Raw genomic sequence first — 12,440 nt, forward strand, 5'->3', positions numbered from 1 at the left:
AATCGCATTTAACCCGAGTGTGAAACGGTGTTGCCTCCTGGTCTTGAGGTGATGAGATGACGGGCGCTAAGGGTGAGGTTAGGCTAGGGCGCTGGGGGAAGTACTCGGGCTTGGCTCGTCACGGACTGCATTCGGCTGGTAATGGGGCTGGATTGGTTGTGGGATTGTGTCGCGGTCTGATGGTAAGTTCTCCCTCGATGCTGAAGGCGAGACTTGGAAGGGTTGGACTCGGTTAAGGGGATCGCATTTTTCCACTATCAAGGAAATTAGCTCTTTGAACGGCGCCGGGGAAATATTGCGACTTAATGTCCAAGAAATATCCTGGGGAAAAAAATGGAATATGAAATGACAGGGTCATTTCATAGACCCCTTCATGAAATATGAAATGACCATGTCATTTCATGGACTCATTCATGGAATATGAAATGACCACGGCACTTCATATTTTATGATTTCGTGTCATGATTTATGATTTCCTTGATCGTTATTCGTAATTCATAACGTTATTCATCGTTATTCGTAATTCATAACGCTATTCATCGTTATTCGTAACTCATAACGTTATTCATCGTTATTCGTAATTCATAACGTTATTCGTAATTCATAACGTTATTCATCGTTATTCGTAATTCATAACGCTATTCATCGTTATTCGTAACTCATAACGTTATTCATCGTTATTCGTAATTCATAACGTTATTCGTAATTCATAACGTTATTCATCGTTATTCGTAATTCATAACGCTATTCATCGTTATTCGTAACTCATAACGTTATTCATCGTTATTCGTAATNTTTAAGGCGATACGAAAGGATACTTTATGTATATCGAAACGTCAAAGTATGTATACAACTTCTCTTAAAAACTGGATGAGCAGAATCGCTGAAAACTTCCGCATGTGATTATAGAGGCCCTAAGGAAATACCTGGTCCTCGTGACATTTCAATTTTAATAAAAAGTCTCTTTTTATTTATTCCAGACTTGAACCAGGAATACAGGTTTTTTGGAAAATTAAATTCCATGAGCGTCATTCTTCCTTAGGGCCTCCATAATTAAAGTGCTGTGGTGTTAAAGGATTTGGTGCATACAGTTTGAAGGATTGTTTTATAAATATTTGTATGCTTTATATATATATAGAATGACTCTTTCGTAATACCTTAAACTGCTCAACTACGTTTCAAGATGTTGCTTTATATTGAATTGCGCTACCCGCAATTTATTACGTCTAATTGGACCGGATTGATGATAATGAAAGTTGATTTAATTTAGATGTGAGTTTGTAATTTATGGAGAAAATGTCAAGATGCCGCGTTCAGGATTTAATGGTTTAATTTAGGATGATTCCAACATTTACCTACGGATAGGCGTTCCCTCGTTTCGATGGATTTCTATGGCGTTTGATCGAATTTGCAAGAATATGTAAACAATGTCATTCTGATATCTACTTGTGCTAATGGCATTCAGTTGCAGAAAAGTTAAATGCTGACAGAGCGCGGAAGTGGTCAAAATTTCCGTCAGCAGAACCACTTATGCCCGTGCTGCACATGTTTGTAATAATCGAGTACAACGTACCTGAAAATAGTTTGAATTTCTTCAAAGATATCGTAAATACTTTGGAAATCCATCAGACCGGTACACCGTCCCCAATCATTAGAAAAGTGATGAGCATTACGAGAATATTTAAAAATCAAACCACGTGGTTAATAAATAAGAAGTCTATAATTTTCGATTTTCACGTTTTAATCCATATTAATGGTATGAAATTTTCTAGTTTAATCGTCGCTAAATTATGACGTAAAATAGTAAATTCGTTCTTGGGTTACCTAGATAAATGGTTTCCGGATTTATTACTAATGAAATGTTTGTTTAGCTCTTTTTACTAGCCTTCAACCTGTTTTCTCGTCCTTGGCTGAACTGCAAGTTCTAATAATACCGTAAAACGCTCACTATCGCTTTCTATCCACCGGAAACCGGAACTCTCCGATAATAGTAGCAGCACGATGATTCGTATGAGCGAGGATCCAGTAGATAAAGAGGTCCATGATGAGCTATAATGTGGATATCGCTAACCTCTTCCAGTCTGTGTTAAAGTTTAAAGAAGGCTCCATTCACCCGAAGTCCCGTTTAGATTATTTATTCTAATATATTATGTTACAGCGCGATACGGTTTTTCATATCCGGGATTCTCATGTGACGCGGGACGCTGGATATTCACAGATTGTGTTTATCTCAACGGCCTTATCGCGAGGCGCTAGAGATAAAACGCGGTCCAGGCTCGTAATAATCCTAAAGATATTCCATAGCGCGGAAGTTTCGCTGGTTCCAGGACGGGAATAAGAGTGTATAAGGAGAACTAGAGGATAATAATCCTCCATTTAACAATCGCGCTTTTTCGTTAGAAAAATGTCCTAACGATATTAAATGAAAATGCAGTCCTCTTGTCTTTCTCATAAATATATTTACGTAAAGTACAAGTTTTATACCGAAGCGTAAGATATCAAATATACACAAACTAAATGTACGCTAACTGCAGAAGATTGTAAGGGGTGATTCTACTATCGAAATGGATATGATAAATAAACCACGTTAGGGATAAAATTCAAAAGTCGAGTTCCTTAAGTCGCTCAATTTTATTTAATTAGGTAAAAGTAACGAAGTATCCATTCTTCCGAATTCTCGAGTAGACATACCCGGAATCGTTTTAGGAATATCTAGGAAGACCGAGATTAATGATTCCGAGATTCAGCACCAGTGTTGAATAACCGCCCCTTATCCGGCTCGTTTCCAGTCGACACCATTAGGAGGAACCGCCAGATCGTGATTCTTCATCACACGTAACGCAGTTAATCCACAGCATCCTCAGCCCCTTCTCCAAGAAATCCGGCCAGTCCTTCGATCGCGATTACCGATCTCCTTTGGGCGCTCCACCACTCCGCGGCAACTGGGTGCACGGATGCAGTCGGGTTCCGCAGCAGCCAATGCAGCCTTATCACCTCGACACACCCTCTCCCCGAGTAGCCGGGTATATCCGTAGGAAGTCCCAGACGCAAGGCGGAGAGGTTAGAGTCTCGTCGGATCCGGGGATGCGAAGCGAGGAGGTCCCGGCGTCGGCGTCCGTAGGTGGGGATGGCTGCCGCCACCGGGCCGGTGGAAGGGCGTCAGAGGGGCAGGTCGGGCGCCGCGACGCCGGAGCGGGTACAGTCGCGAGCGGGTCGCCGCCGTCTGCGAACGCGTGCCCGCGGTGTATCCGCCGCGCTTCGAAACTGTACCCTGACGCCGGTGTTTAGCAATTACAAGATAAGGTTACAACCGTCAGTCGTAATTCCTATACGATGCGATTATAACGCAAGAATTACAGGAATTACGAAGGACTTACAAAAAGACAACTTACAACTACGCTCGCAGTTTCTATAAACTACACTTACCTGGGAAAAAAGGATGTCCGGCGTCGCGGCGTGGGAGCCTCCGGGGGTGGCCGCGACGCCTGGGGCCCGCCACTCGGTGCGCGCCCCTTATATACTCGCGCCGGTGACGCACCGCTAGCGAGAAAGCTCCGAGATCGGCAACACGGACGGCGGCTCTACGGAACCAGCGGGAGGAGCGAATTTTCGATTCCGGGGTGTTTCGGATCGGATGTTGGCGGATCATTCGGCATCTTGCTTTGGATTTGAATCGTATCGGGCACCCTCAAGGGCCGAAGGGGGACAGGACATTTCGGGAAGGCGGATGCAGTGCGTAAGGGGTGCAGTGTTACCTATGACCTACTACCTTTGAGCCGGCGATTGCCGGTTTGAGGGAATGGATTTTCAAAGCGCCATGGAGACTTTCGCCGAGGCTTGGGTGGCTGCCAACACGAAGACCGATCAGGTGCAGGTAAATGAACATCGGTTGTTTATGGAGCTTGTTCTACTTAGCAATTGTTGCCTTCCGTATCGAATAGGTGGTTCAAATGAGTTTGGCTTTTCGTTCTTCTTTGCGAGGTGGTTGTTGGAATTCAGCCAAGCTTCCTTTTCGCAAGGACCACGTGTAGATCCTTCCTCGACGGATCCTAAGTATTACTCCCATTGGTTTTCTGTGGCAAGTTTTGGCAATGATCATGTAATCATGGTACTTGGGGGAGTAAACCCCAGTAATTCCGTAGAGAATCATCTTGATGGATTGTTTTATAGTGTTGGGGTGGAACATTTGGGGACGACTCATTTTTTATGGCTAAACGGAGAGTATGATCATGAGTTAGGGTTACAAGTAACTATGCCTCTTTTGTAATGGGGGGAAGTAATTTACATTTAACGAACGTGGAGGGAGGTTTTGTTGCTTAAGCGTAACAAGATATCTTCGCGCGGAAGCGAAATATCCACCGGTGTTGATGGTTTTCAATTTTGAGCGAATCCATGTTATCCTACCATGAAAGCTCTTCCGAACACATTTCGGAATTCATATCTTTAGTCGCTTCTTTTTAGCGCTTGAACCGGAACTTTTTGTATCTTTCTAGAGGATGTTTGAAATGCCATATATCCGGAGTATATAGATACGTACGTTGTGAACAACCAGATTAATTCATAGCACCACTGATTCTGAAAGCTTCATGACCATCAAGTTGTATCGACTCGGATTTATTGCACCACAAAAAGTGATGAACGTTATGCTGCTATTCAGTGTAGTTAGGATAGAGACAACACCCGCGTGTTTTTAATACCACATACATCTACGTTGTGAACAATCAGATTAATTCGTAGCAGCACTGATTCTGAAAGCTCGATGACCATCAGGTCGCCTCGAATCAGATTTATTGCACCATAAAAAGTGATGAACGTCATTCTGCTATTTAATGTAGTTAGGGTAAAGGAGACCCCCTCGTGTTTCTAATACCTCATACATGTACGTTGTGAACAATAAGGTTAATTCATAGCAGCACTGATTCTGAAAGCTCGATGAACATCAGGTCGCCTCGATTCAGACTTATTGCACCACAAATGTGATGAACATTATTCTACTATTTAATGTAGTTAGGGTAGAGGAGACACCCTTGTCTTTCTAATGCCTCATTCACGTACGTTGTGAACAATCAGGTTAGTTCATAGCAGCACTAATTCTGAAAGCTCGATGACCATCAGGTCGCCTCGATTCAGACTTATTGCACCACAAATGTGATGAACATCACTCTACTATTTAATGTAGATAGGGTAGAGGAGACACCCTTGTCTTTCTAATGCCTCATTTACGTACATTGTGAACAATCAGGTTAATTTATAGCAGCACTGATTCTGAAAGCTCGATGAACATCAGGTCGCCTCGATTCAGACTTATTGCACCACAAATGTGATGAACATTACTCTAATATTTAATGTAGTTAGGGCAGAGGGGACACCCTTGTCTTCCTAATGCTTCATACATCTACGTTGTGAACAATCAGGTTAATTTATAGCAGCACTAATTCTGAAAGCTCGATGACCATCGTCTCGATTCGGCGGTCCTCGTGTTCAGATGCGCGATTCCCGTCGTTAAGGGATCAACACTTTTCGGCAGGATCGTTATACGGAATGATTGGCTCTGGCCAATATTGAGTTGTAAACTTTCCGTCTTATCTTTTTTGGAAATAAAATCAAGCTTTTGCTGTTGTCTTAGCCCCGGTACCGATAGGTTTACGGATGAAAAGGCAGTTAAGTAAGGACTCTCGCAGGGGTGTTAGGAACTTCGAGACACCCAACTCACCCCATTCGTGTTATACGGCCAATTGGCCACCCCTACTATTTCCGTCCTCAACTACCGCGGCTAATTTCACTTTAAAGTCATCAGGCATTTTTAACCTGACCGTTGTGCAACACTTTGCGCATTTTTAGACCGACAGGAACTGTCACATTTTCGATTTTTTTTTTAAATACATTCTGGACTACATATGTTCTATTTTTGAAGTTTAACGTGATGTGAAAGGGTCATTCTATATATATATATATATATATAAATAATATATATGAAACGTCAAAGTATTTATAAAACATTTCTCCAAACTGGGTGCATCGAATCATTTGGAACTTCAACACGTGATTATGGAGATCCTAAGGAAGAACGCGATGCTCATGAAATTTCATTTTTAAATAGAACTATGATATGATTTTTTATAAGAAATATCTGAGATAAATACATTTTTTTTTTATTAAAGAAAATTGTCATGGACACCACGTTCTTATTTAGGGCCTTCATAATCACGTGTTGAAGATTCGAATGATCGCTGCAAGAGGTTTGGGGAAGGGTATTATAAATATTTTGACGTTTTTTATGTATAGACTCTTTCATATCACCTTAAGCTGTCCATTAGAGAGTAAGCAAGACCTTTCATAAGTAACCACGCTTACGAGGGCGTCGAGGGCTCTCCGGAATCGAATCAGCCCCATTCGAGTTACACGGCCAATTGGTCACCCTTGAGAATTTCCACGTCCCCATCATTCAGAGCCACCGTGGTTAATTTCACTTTAGAGTCATCAGTTTTTCCTCGACCTGCCGGTCCCACCTGCTAATTCGTCTCGGATTGACGTAACGATCAACAACCCCCTGCGACGTGGGACCATTAGGGGAAGATCGTATAGTGTCAGTATCCTAACCTGCAAACGTGCTTGTCACTCCCCTCGGAATGACCATCTAACACATATACCTCTCTATTAGTCTAGTAAATAAATTAATTCAAAAGATTTAAATGGAGTCGCATACCTAACCTCTTTCTACCTAAATGTTCCCCCTGGCTTTCGCTGCTAATTTTTTTCTCTCAAGATAATCTCTTGAATGAAGTAAAAGAAACATTAGCATCAAATCAATGAAACATAGTCTGCGCTCAAAAATGTCGTATTTTTAACACTGATACATAAATTCTATAGATTAAAATGGAGTCGCATGCCTAACCTAAGTCTACTTAAATGTTCCCCCTGGTTTTCGCTGCTAATTTTTTTCTCTCAAGATAATGATCCCTTTGAATGAAGTAAAAGAAACATTAGCATTAAGGGCAATTATTTAACCATATACTTGAAATGAGCTGTATGAAAAGTTGCCTTAAAATTAATTCAACCTAGTCAAAGTGAATATCATCCACCAGAACTTTGAACATTAATCGGTAAAAACAAAACGTACAAATGGTGAGACCAGATTAAGCAATGTAGAATTCTTCCTATTAAGTGCACACTTAGTTTAACCCGGATTAAGGGCAATTATTTACCCATACACTTGAAATGAACCGCATAAAAAAGTGCCTTAAAGTTAGTTCAACCCAATCAAAGTGAATATCATTAATTCCTGGAACTTTGAACATTAATCGGTAAAAACAAAACGTACAAATGGTGAGACCAGATTAAGCCATGAAGAACTTGTCCTTATGACTGCACGCTTAGTTTAACCCGGATTAAGGGCAATTATTTACCCATACACTTGAAACGAGTCGCATAAAAAAGTGCCTTAAAATTAGTTCAACCCAGTCAAAGTGAATATCATCAGTTCCCGGAACTTTGAACATTAATCCCCGCGAGCGTCCCCAAAGCCAGTATAATCAAGGTTTCCGGAAATGTTATCAACCATTTCTGCAAAATCTGGGGAGGGGGTGGGGAGACTTTTCGGTTTTTCGAGAATCCCAACGTCGCGTTTTCCCGTCCAACCGCGGCAGGGAAACCGGAGGTCGTTTCGCGTTCGAAAATTCGCTTTGAAAAGCAGGACGATACAGAATAGGGACGAAGGGGGAGCGGGTAATCCTCGGTAAAGCCGCGTAGGGTACATACACGGACCCGCGTATGTACTCGTGCGCATATGCACGTATGTACTTGGCGTGCATATGCATGCACGCGCCGCATATAGGACGCAAAGTGCGCTCGCGAGCACGTGGGGTGGTACAGAGCTGCAGTCTGCCTGCAATGCACCGGCAACAGTTGGGCACGTGTGCAGGAATGTCCATCGCGTAAATCGCCCATCACCGGGTAAAAGGTATACCGGGTGAGGTAGGTGCCACCTCTACCCCTCGGGAACCTTAAATAACCTCCTCAAGTATTTTTAGGTTAGGAGAATCCGCCCAATAAGAGCTGCTGAAACCGTAAAACCGCCGGACCCGATCCTTTTCTTTTTTTTCGCTTCGATGCAAAATCACCAGAAATTCCCGATAAAGAGGAAGAAAGAAAAAACGTTAAGGGGATGTGAGACACGTCGAGGAACTCGATCGACGTCGGTAAAGAAGGTTTTTCTAAATATCTAGGTTGGCGACGTTCGTTTTCATATTGTGAAAATTTATATTGCGAGGGAATATCCCCTCGATCGGTAGATAAAGTCTTGATCTGCGTGGTTGATCTGAACCTTGTCCAGGTCGTGATGTTTCCGATTTTTGACCGCCCAAATAAATAGTATTGCATTTTGTAGAGAAGCCGGCCCGTCAGGTTAACTTTGGAGGGACATCACGCGTGTTTAGGCCGAGTTTAGCTTTTCGTTTTTATATTGTGAAAATGTATATTGCGAGCGAATATTCCCTCGATCGGTAGATAAAGTCTTGATCTGCGTGGTTGATCTGAACCTTGTCCAGGTCGTGATGTTTCCGATTTTTGACCGCCCAAATAAATAATATTGCATTTTTCAGAGAAGGCGACCCGTCAGGTTAACTTTCTAGGGACATCACGCGTGTTTAGGCCGAATTTAGCTTTTCTGTCGGAAGGATGGAAGGTATAGGTGGCAGGGAATACAGGAGGGGGTACGCACATGGGGGGTCACGGGTTCTGATCATGATACGGATGTGCCCCTGCCTTCTTCCTGTGGTGCGGCCGCGTCCACGGCATGGCATTCGGTGCAATAAGACCGCGTGTCCAATGCGGATCACTTCGATCGGGAATTTGGGCGAGGTCGTTAGACCGGAAGTGCGGAGGGACCGGATCTCGGCGCAAAATTCCCGAACTACGCATCGCCAGCTCAAACCCCTAGACAAAGGGTCATGACAAACCATTTATCCCACCGCCCAGCCGAACGTTATAAACTCCTCGCTTTAACATTAATTAAACATCGATGAAAAATAGCGTAAAACTTGCTGCACGGTACTCCTTCGCCGGATAAGAACACAAAGTGGAAGCCGGAATTGAAATGCAGATCCTTATCGTGTACTTATCCCCACGTTTAGCTGGGAGCGCTTGCTCGAGGTTAGAACCGGGGAGGAAGAAAAAACCACAAAGAAGCCACGGTGTAAAAACTTTATTCATAAAGCCGCAAACAAATCACCACTTATCTTAAAAAAAGTATACGTATCATACTCTACGATCCAATATCTAATTAGTACGGGGCGTATTTATATAGTGATGTGACTTACCTTAGTGATATAGAGTATCGATGTTAAAGTCATGGTTTGAGGTGAGGAAATGGAACTTTATTCGTAAAGCCATAAAGAAATCGCCACTTATCTTGAAAAGTATACATATCGTACTCTACAATCCAATATGTAATTATTACGGGGTGTATTCATAATGTGATGACGTCACTTACCGTAGTGTTACCGAGTATCGATGTTAAAGTCATGGCTTGAGGTAAGGAAAAGGAACTTTATTCGTAAAACCGTAAAGAAATCGCCACTTATCTTAAAATGTGTACATATCATACTCTACGATCCAATATGTAATTAGTTCAAGGTGTATTCATAAAGTGGTGATGTAACTTACCGTAGTGTTATCGAGTACCGATGTTAATATCATGATTTGAGGTTAGGAAATGCTGAAAATTCCCGGTATAGACGATGTCGATCGCCCATAGGGTGTCGTCGGGTTCGGGCCGCTTCGCGTAGTGACCGTTGGCGGTCGTCGGTGGATGTCGAAGGCTGTCGGTAGGTGTCGGCAGTCGTCGGCAGAAGTCGGCAGTCGTCGGCGGACATCGGGGGACGTCGGTGGACGCGTAGCGTGAGCACGCATGGTCACGGTATTTGACCACCCCAACGCTCGGAATGATTGTAATCCATCTATCCGGTCCGAAGCCGATACGTCGAACGCGTTCACTCCGAGGATTCCATTTCGCTCCGATTCTTCCTCGCTTCGTTCCGTTTCGCTTCTGTTTCGCTTCCGTTTCCCTCGGTTTCCGTCCTTTACAGGCCCGAATCGGTTAATACAGGTTATCAGTTACTCTGCCCTTACCAAGCAACGGGATATCAAGTCGTTAAGGTGACATGAAAGGGTCATTCTATATATATAAAATACGTTAAAGTATATATAAAACTTTTCACCAAACCGTTTCCGTCCTTTACAGGTCCGAATCGGTTAATACAGGTTATCAGTTACTCTGCCCTTACCAAGCAACGGTATATCAAGTCGTTAAGGTGACATGAAAGGGTCATTCTATATATATAAAATACGTTAAAATATGTATAAAACTTTTCACCAAACCGGTGCATCGAATCATTTCAAAAACGTTGGCACGTGATTATGGAGGCCTTAAGGGGATGTGAAAGTGACATCTAAAGAGTCATTCGTTCATGAAACTTTTCTCCAAAGTGGGTGTACTGAATCGATTCAAACTTTACAGTATAAATATGAAGGCTATAAAGAAGGTCTTGAAACTCACGAAATTTCATTTTTTATCAAGAATTTTAAAAATACCTATAAACAAGTTGAAAAAAAAAAATTGAAATTTCGAGAGTTTCAGGACCTTCCTTATATCTTCCATATTTATATTGTGAAGTTTGAGTCGATTCGGTATACACCCACTTTGGAGAAAAGTTTCGTGAACGAGAAGACTTTGACGTTGATGAAATTTTATCAAAACATAAATATTCTTGGATCTAGTCTGGAATAAATGCAAACATACTTGTATCAAAAATGAAATCTCAAGAGCACCATTAGGGCCTCCATAATCACATGCTGAAGTTTCCATCGATAAAGTTAAATTTTCTCCGCATAACATGAAATTTCACTTGTGTCGAGACCTTCCTTAGGATCTCCGTATCCGTATGGGAAGATTTCATAAAAATCGGTACACCCGATTGGGATAAAAGTTTCATAAACAATTGACTCCTCAGGTATCACTTTCATATCACCTTAAAGTCTTATACCGGAAACAAACGACGGGAAGTTCGTTCGATTTATATGTTATGGGAGTCAAAATGCACCTCAAAATGGAGGCGGAACAGGAAACGGAACTCTTTTTTAGGTGACCTCGGTGGTCATCTGAAGTGTCACTCAGGGTGTCATCATATCAATGGGATGAGCCGGTGATCCGGGTTCACCGATAATCTTGACACTCGGACCGGCCCTAATGTTCAGGGATGTATGTATGAAGGATTAGTAAGATGATTTGATCGATGAATTTCATTGATTGCAGACGTATGAATCAGGAACAGGTTAATGCCTCGAAGACCTGTAAAGTCGACTGATGGATGAGGTTGCAATTGCTGCCAGCAGAGCTTCTTCTCTGAGGAGAACCGAGTTCCGTGTTTCTTATATTCGCGATACAAATACATAGGGTGAGAGCCGACTAACTTGAGCTTTGAAAGCTGCTTTACGGCATTTTGAAAAACGTCTCGGTACGGTAGTTGGAAAAGTCAGGCGACTTTTGCTCTGATTCGGCGACATTTAGTGTCGGCTACTTCCCCTGGAATAATTTTGGCACGCGGTGTAAAAGAAGAAATCCCATAAAGGTGGGAACCAGAAGTCTAGAGTCCATCAGCCCATCAAAATGAACATCTAGAATTGAATTTTGATGACATCCGCTTCTTATTACTATTTCCAAATTTCATCATTGAGCGACTTGCCGCGGTATGGCGACTTCCGGTGTAAAACTCCGAACACCGCGCTTACTCTCTTAAAGTTGTCAACCGGGAGTCCATAGCCACTCAAACCCTAAAAACGATCATCTAGAATCGGATTTTGATGATATCTCCTTCCTATCACTATTTCCAAATTTCCTCCTTGACCTACTAGCTGCGATCTGTCAACTTCCGCTGTAAAACTCCGAACATCGCGCCTACTCTCCTGAAGTTGTCAACCGGGAGTCGCTAGCCACCCAAACCCTAATAACGATCATCTAGAATCGGATTTCGATGACATTCCTTCCCTATTACCATTCCTTCCTATTACAATTGAGCGACTATCCGTGATTTGTCAACTTCCGCTGTAAAACTCCGAACACCGCGCTTACTCTCTTAAAGTTGTCAACCGGGACTCCATAGCCACTCAATCCAAAAAAATGATCTTTTAGAATCGGATTTTGATGATATCCCCTTCCTATCACCATTTCCAAACGGCCTCCTTGACCGACTAACTTCGATCTGTCAACTTCCGCTGTAAAACTCAGAACACCGCGCCCATTATCCTGAAGTTGTCAACCGGGAGTCGCTAGCCACCCAAACCCTAAAAACGATCATCTAGAATCGGATTTTGATATCCTCTTCCTATCACCATTTCCAAACGTCCTCCTTGACCGACTAGTTGGGATTTCTCAACTTCCACTG

At 42.6% G+C, this 12,440-nt stretch overlaps 1 protein-coding gene and 1 long non-coding RNA gene across 2 annotated transcripts in view; one reads left to right on the forward strand and one right to left on the reverse strand.

Moving 5' to 3' along the window:
- Positions 1-2,612: 2,612 nt before the first annotated feature.
- On the reverse strand, positions 2,613-3,481 carry LOC105702522. The gene is made up of 2 exons (XR_001104297.1): positions 3,427-3,481; positions 2,613-3,271 (listed from the first exon to the last, which is right to left on the reverse strand). It is a non-coding gene; the product is annotated as an uncharacterized LOC105702522 (long non-coding RNA).
- The window catches only part of LOC105702521, a 49,023-nt gene continuing 39,850 nt past the window's right edge, over positions 3,268-12,440 (forward strand). Inside the window, exon 1 of the mRNA XM_012430157.2 lies at positions 3,268-3,874. Coding sequence (XP_012285580.1) covers positions 3,800-3,874 — 75 coding nt within the window. The 5' untranslated portion in view covers positions 3,268-3,799. The remainder of the gene's footprint in view (positions 3,875-12,440) is intronic.

The sequence above is a fragment of the Orussus abietinus genome, unplaced genomic scaffold (assembly GCF_000612105.2).
Source record: "Orussus abietinus isolate OABI.00-Male unplaced genomic scaffold, Oabi_2.0 scaffold288, whole genome shotgun sequence".
Lineage (NCBI taxonomy): Eukaryota > Metazoa > Arthropoda > Insecta > Hymenoptera > Orussidae > Orussus > Orussus abietinus.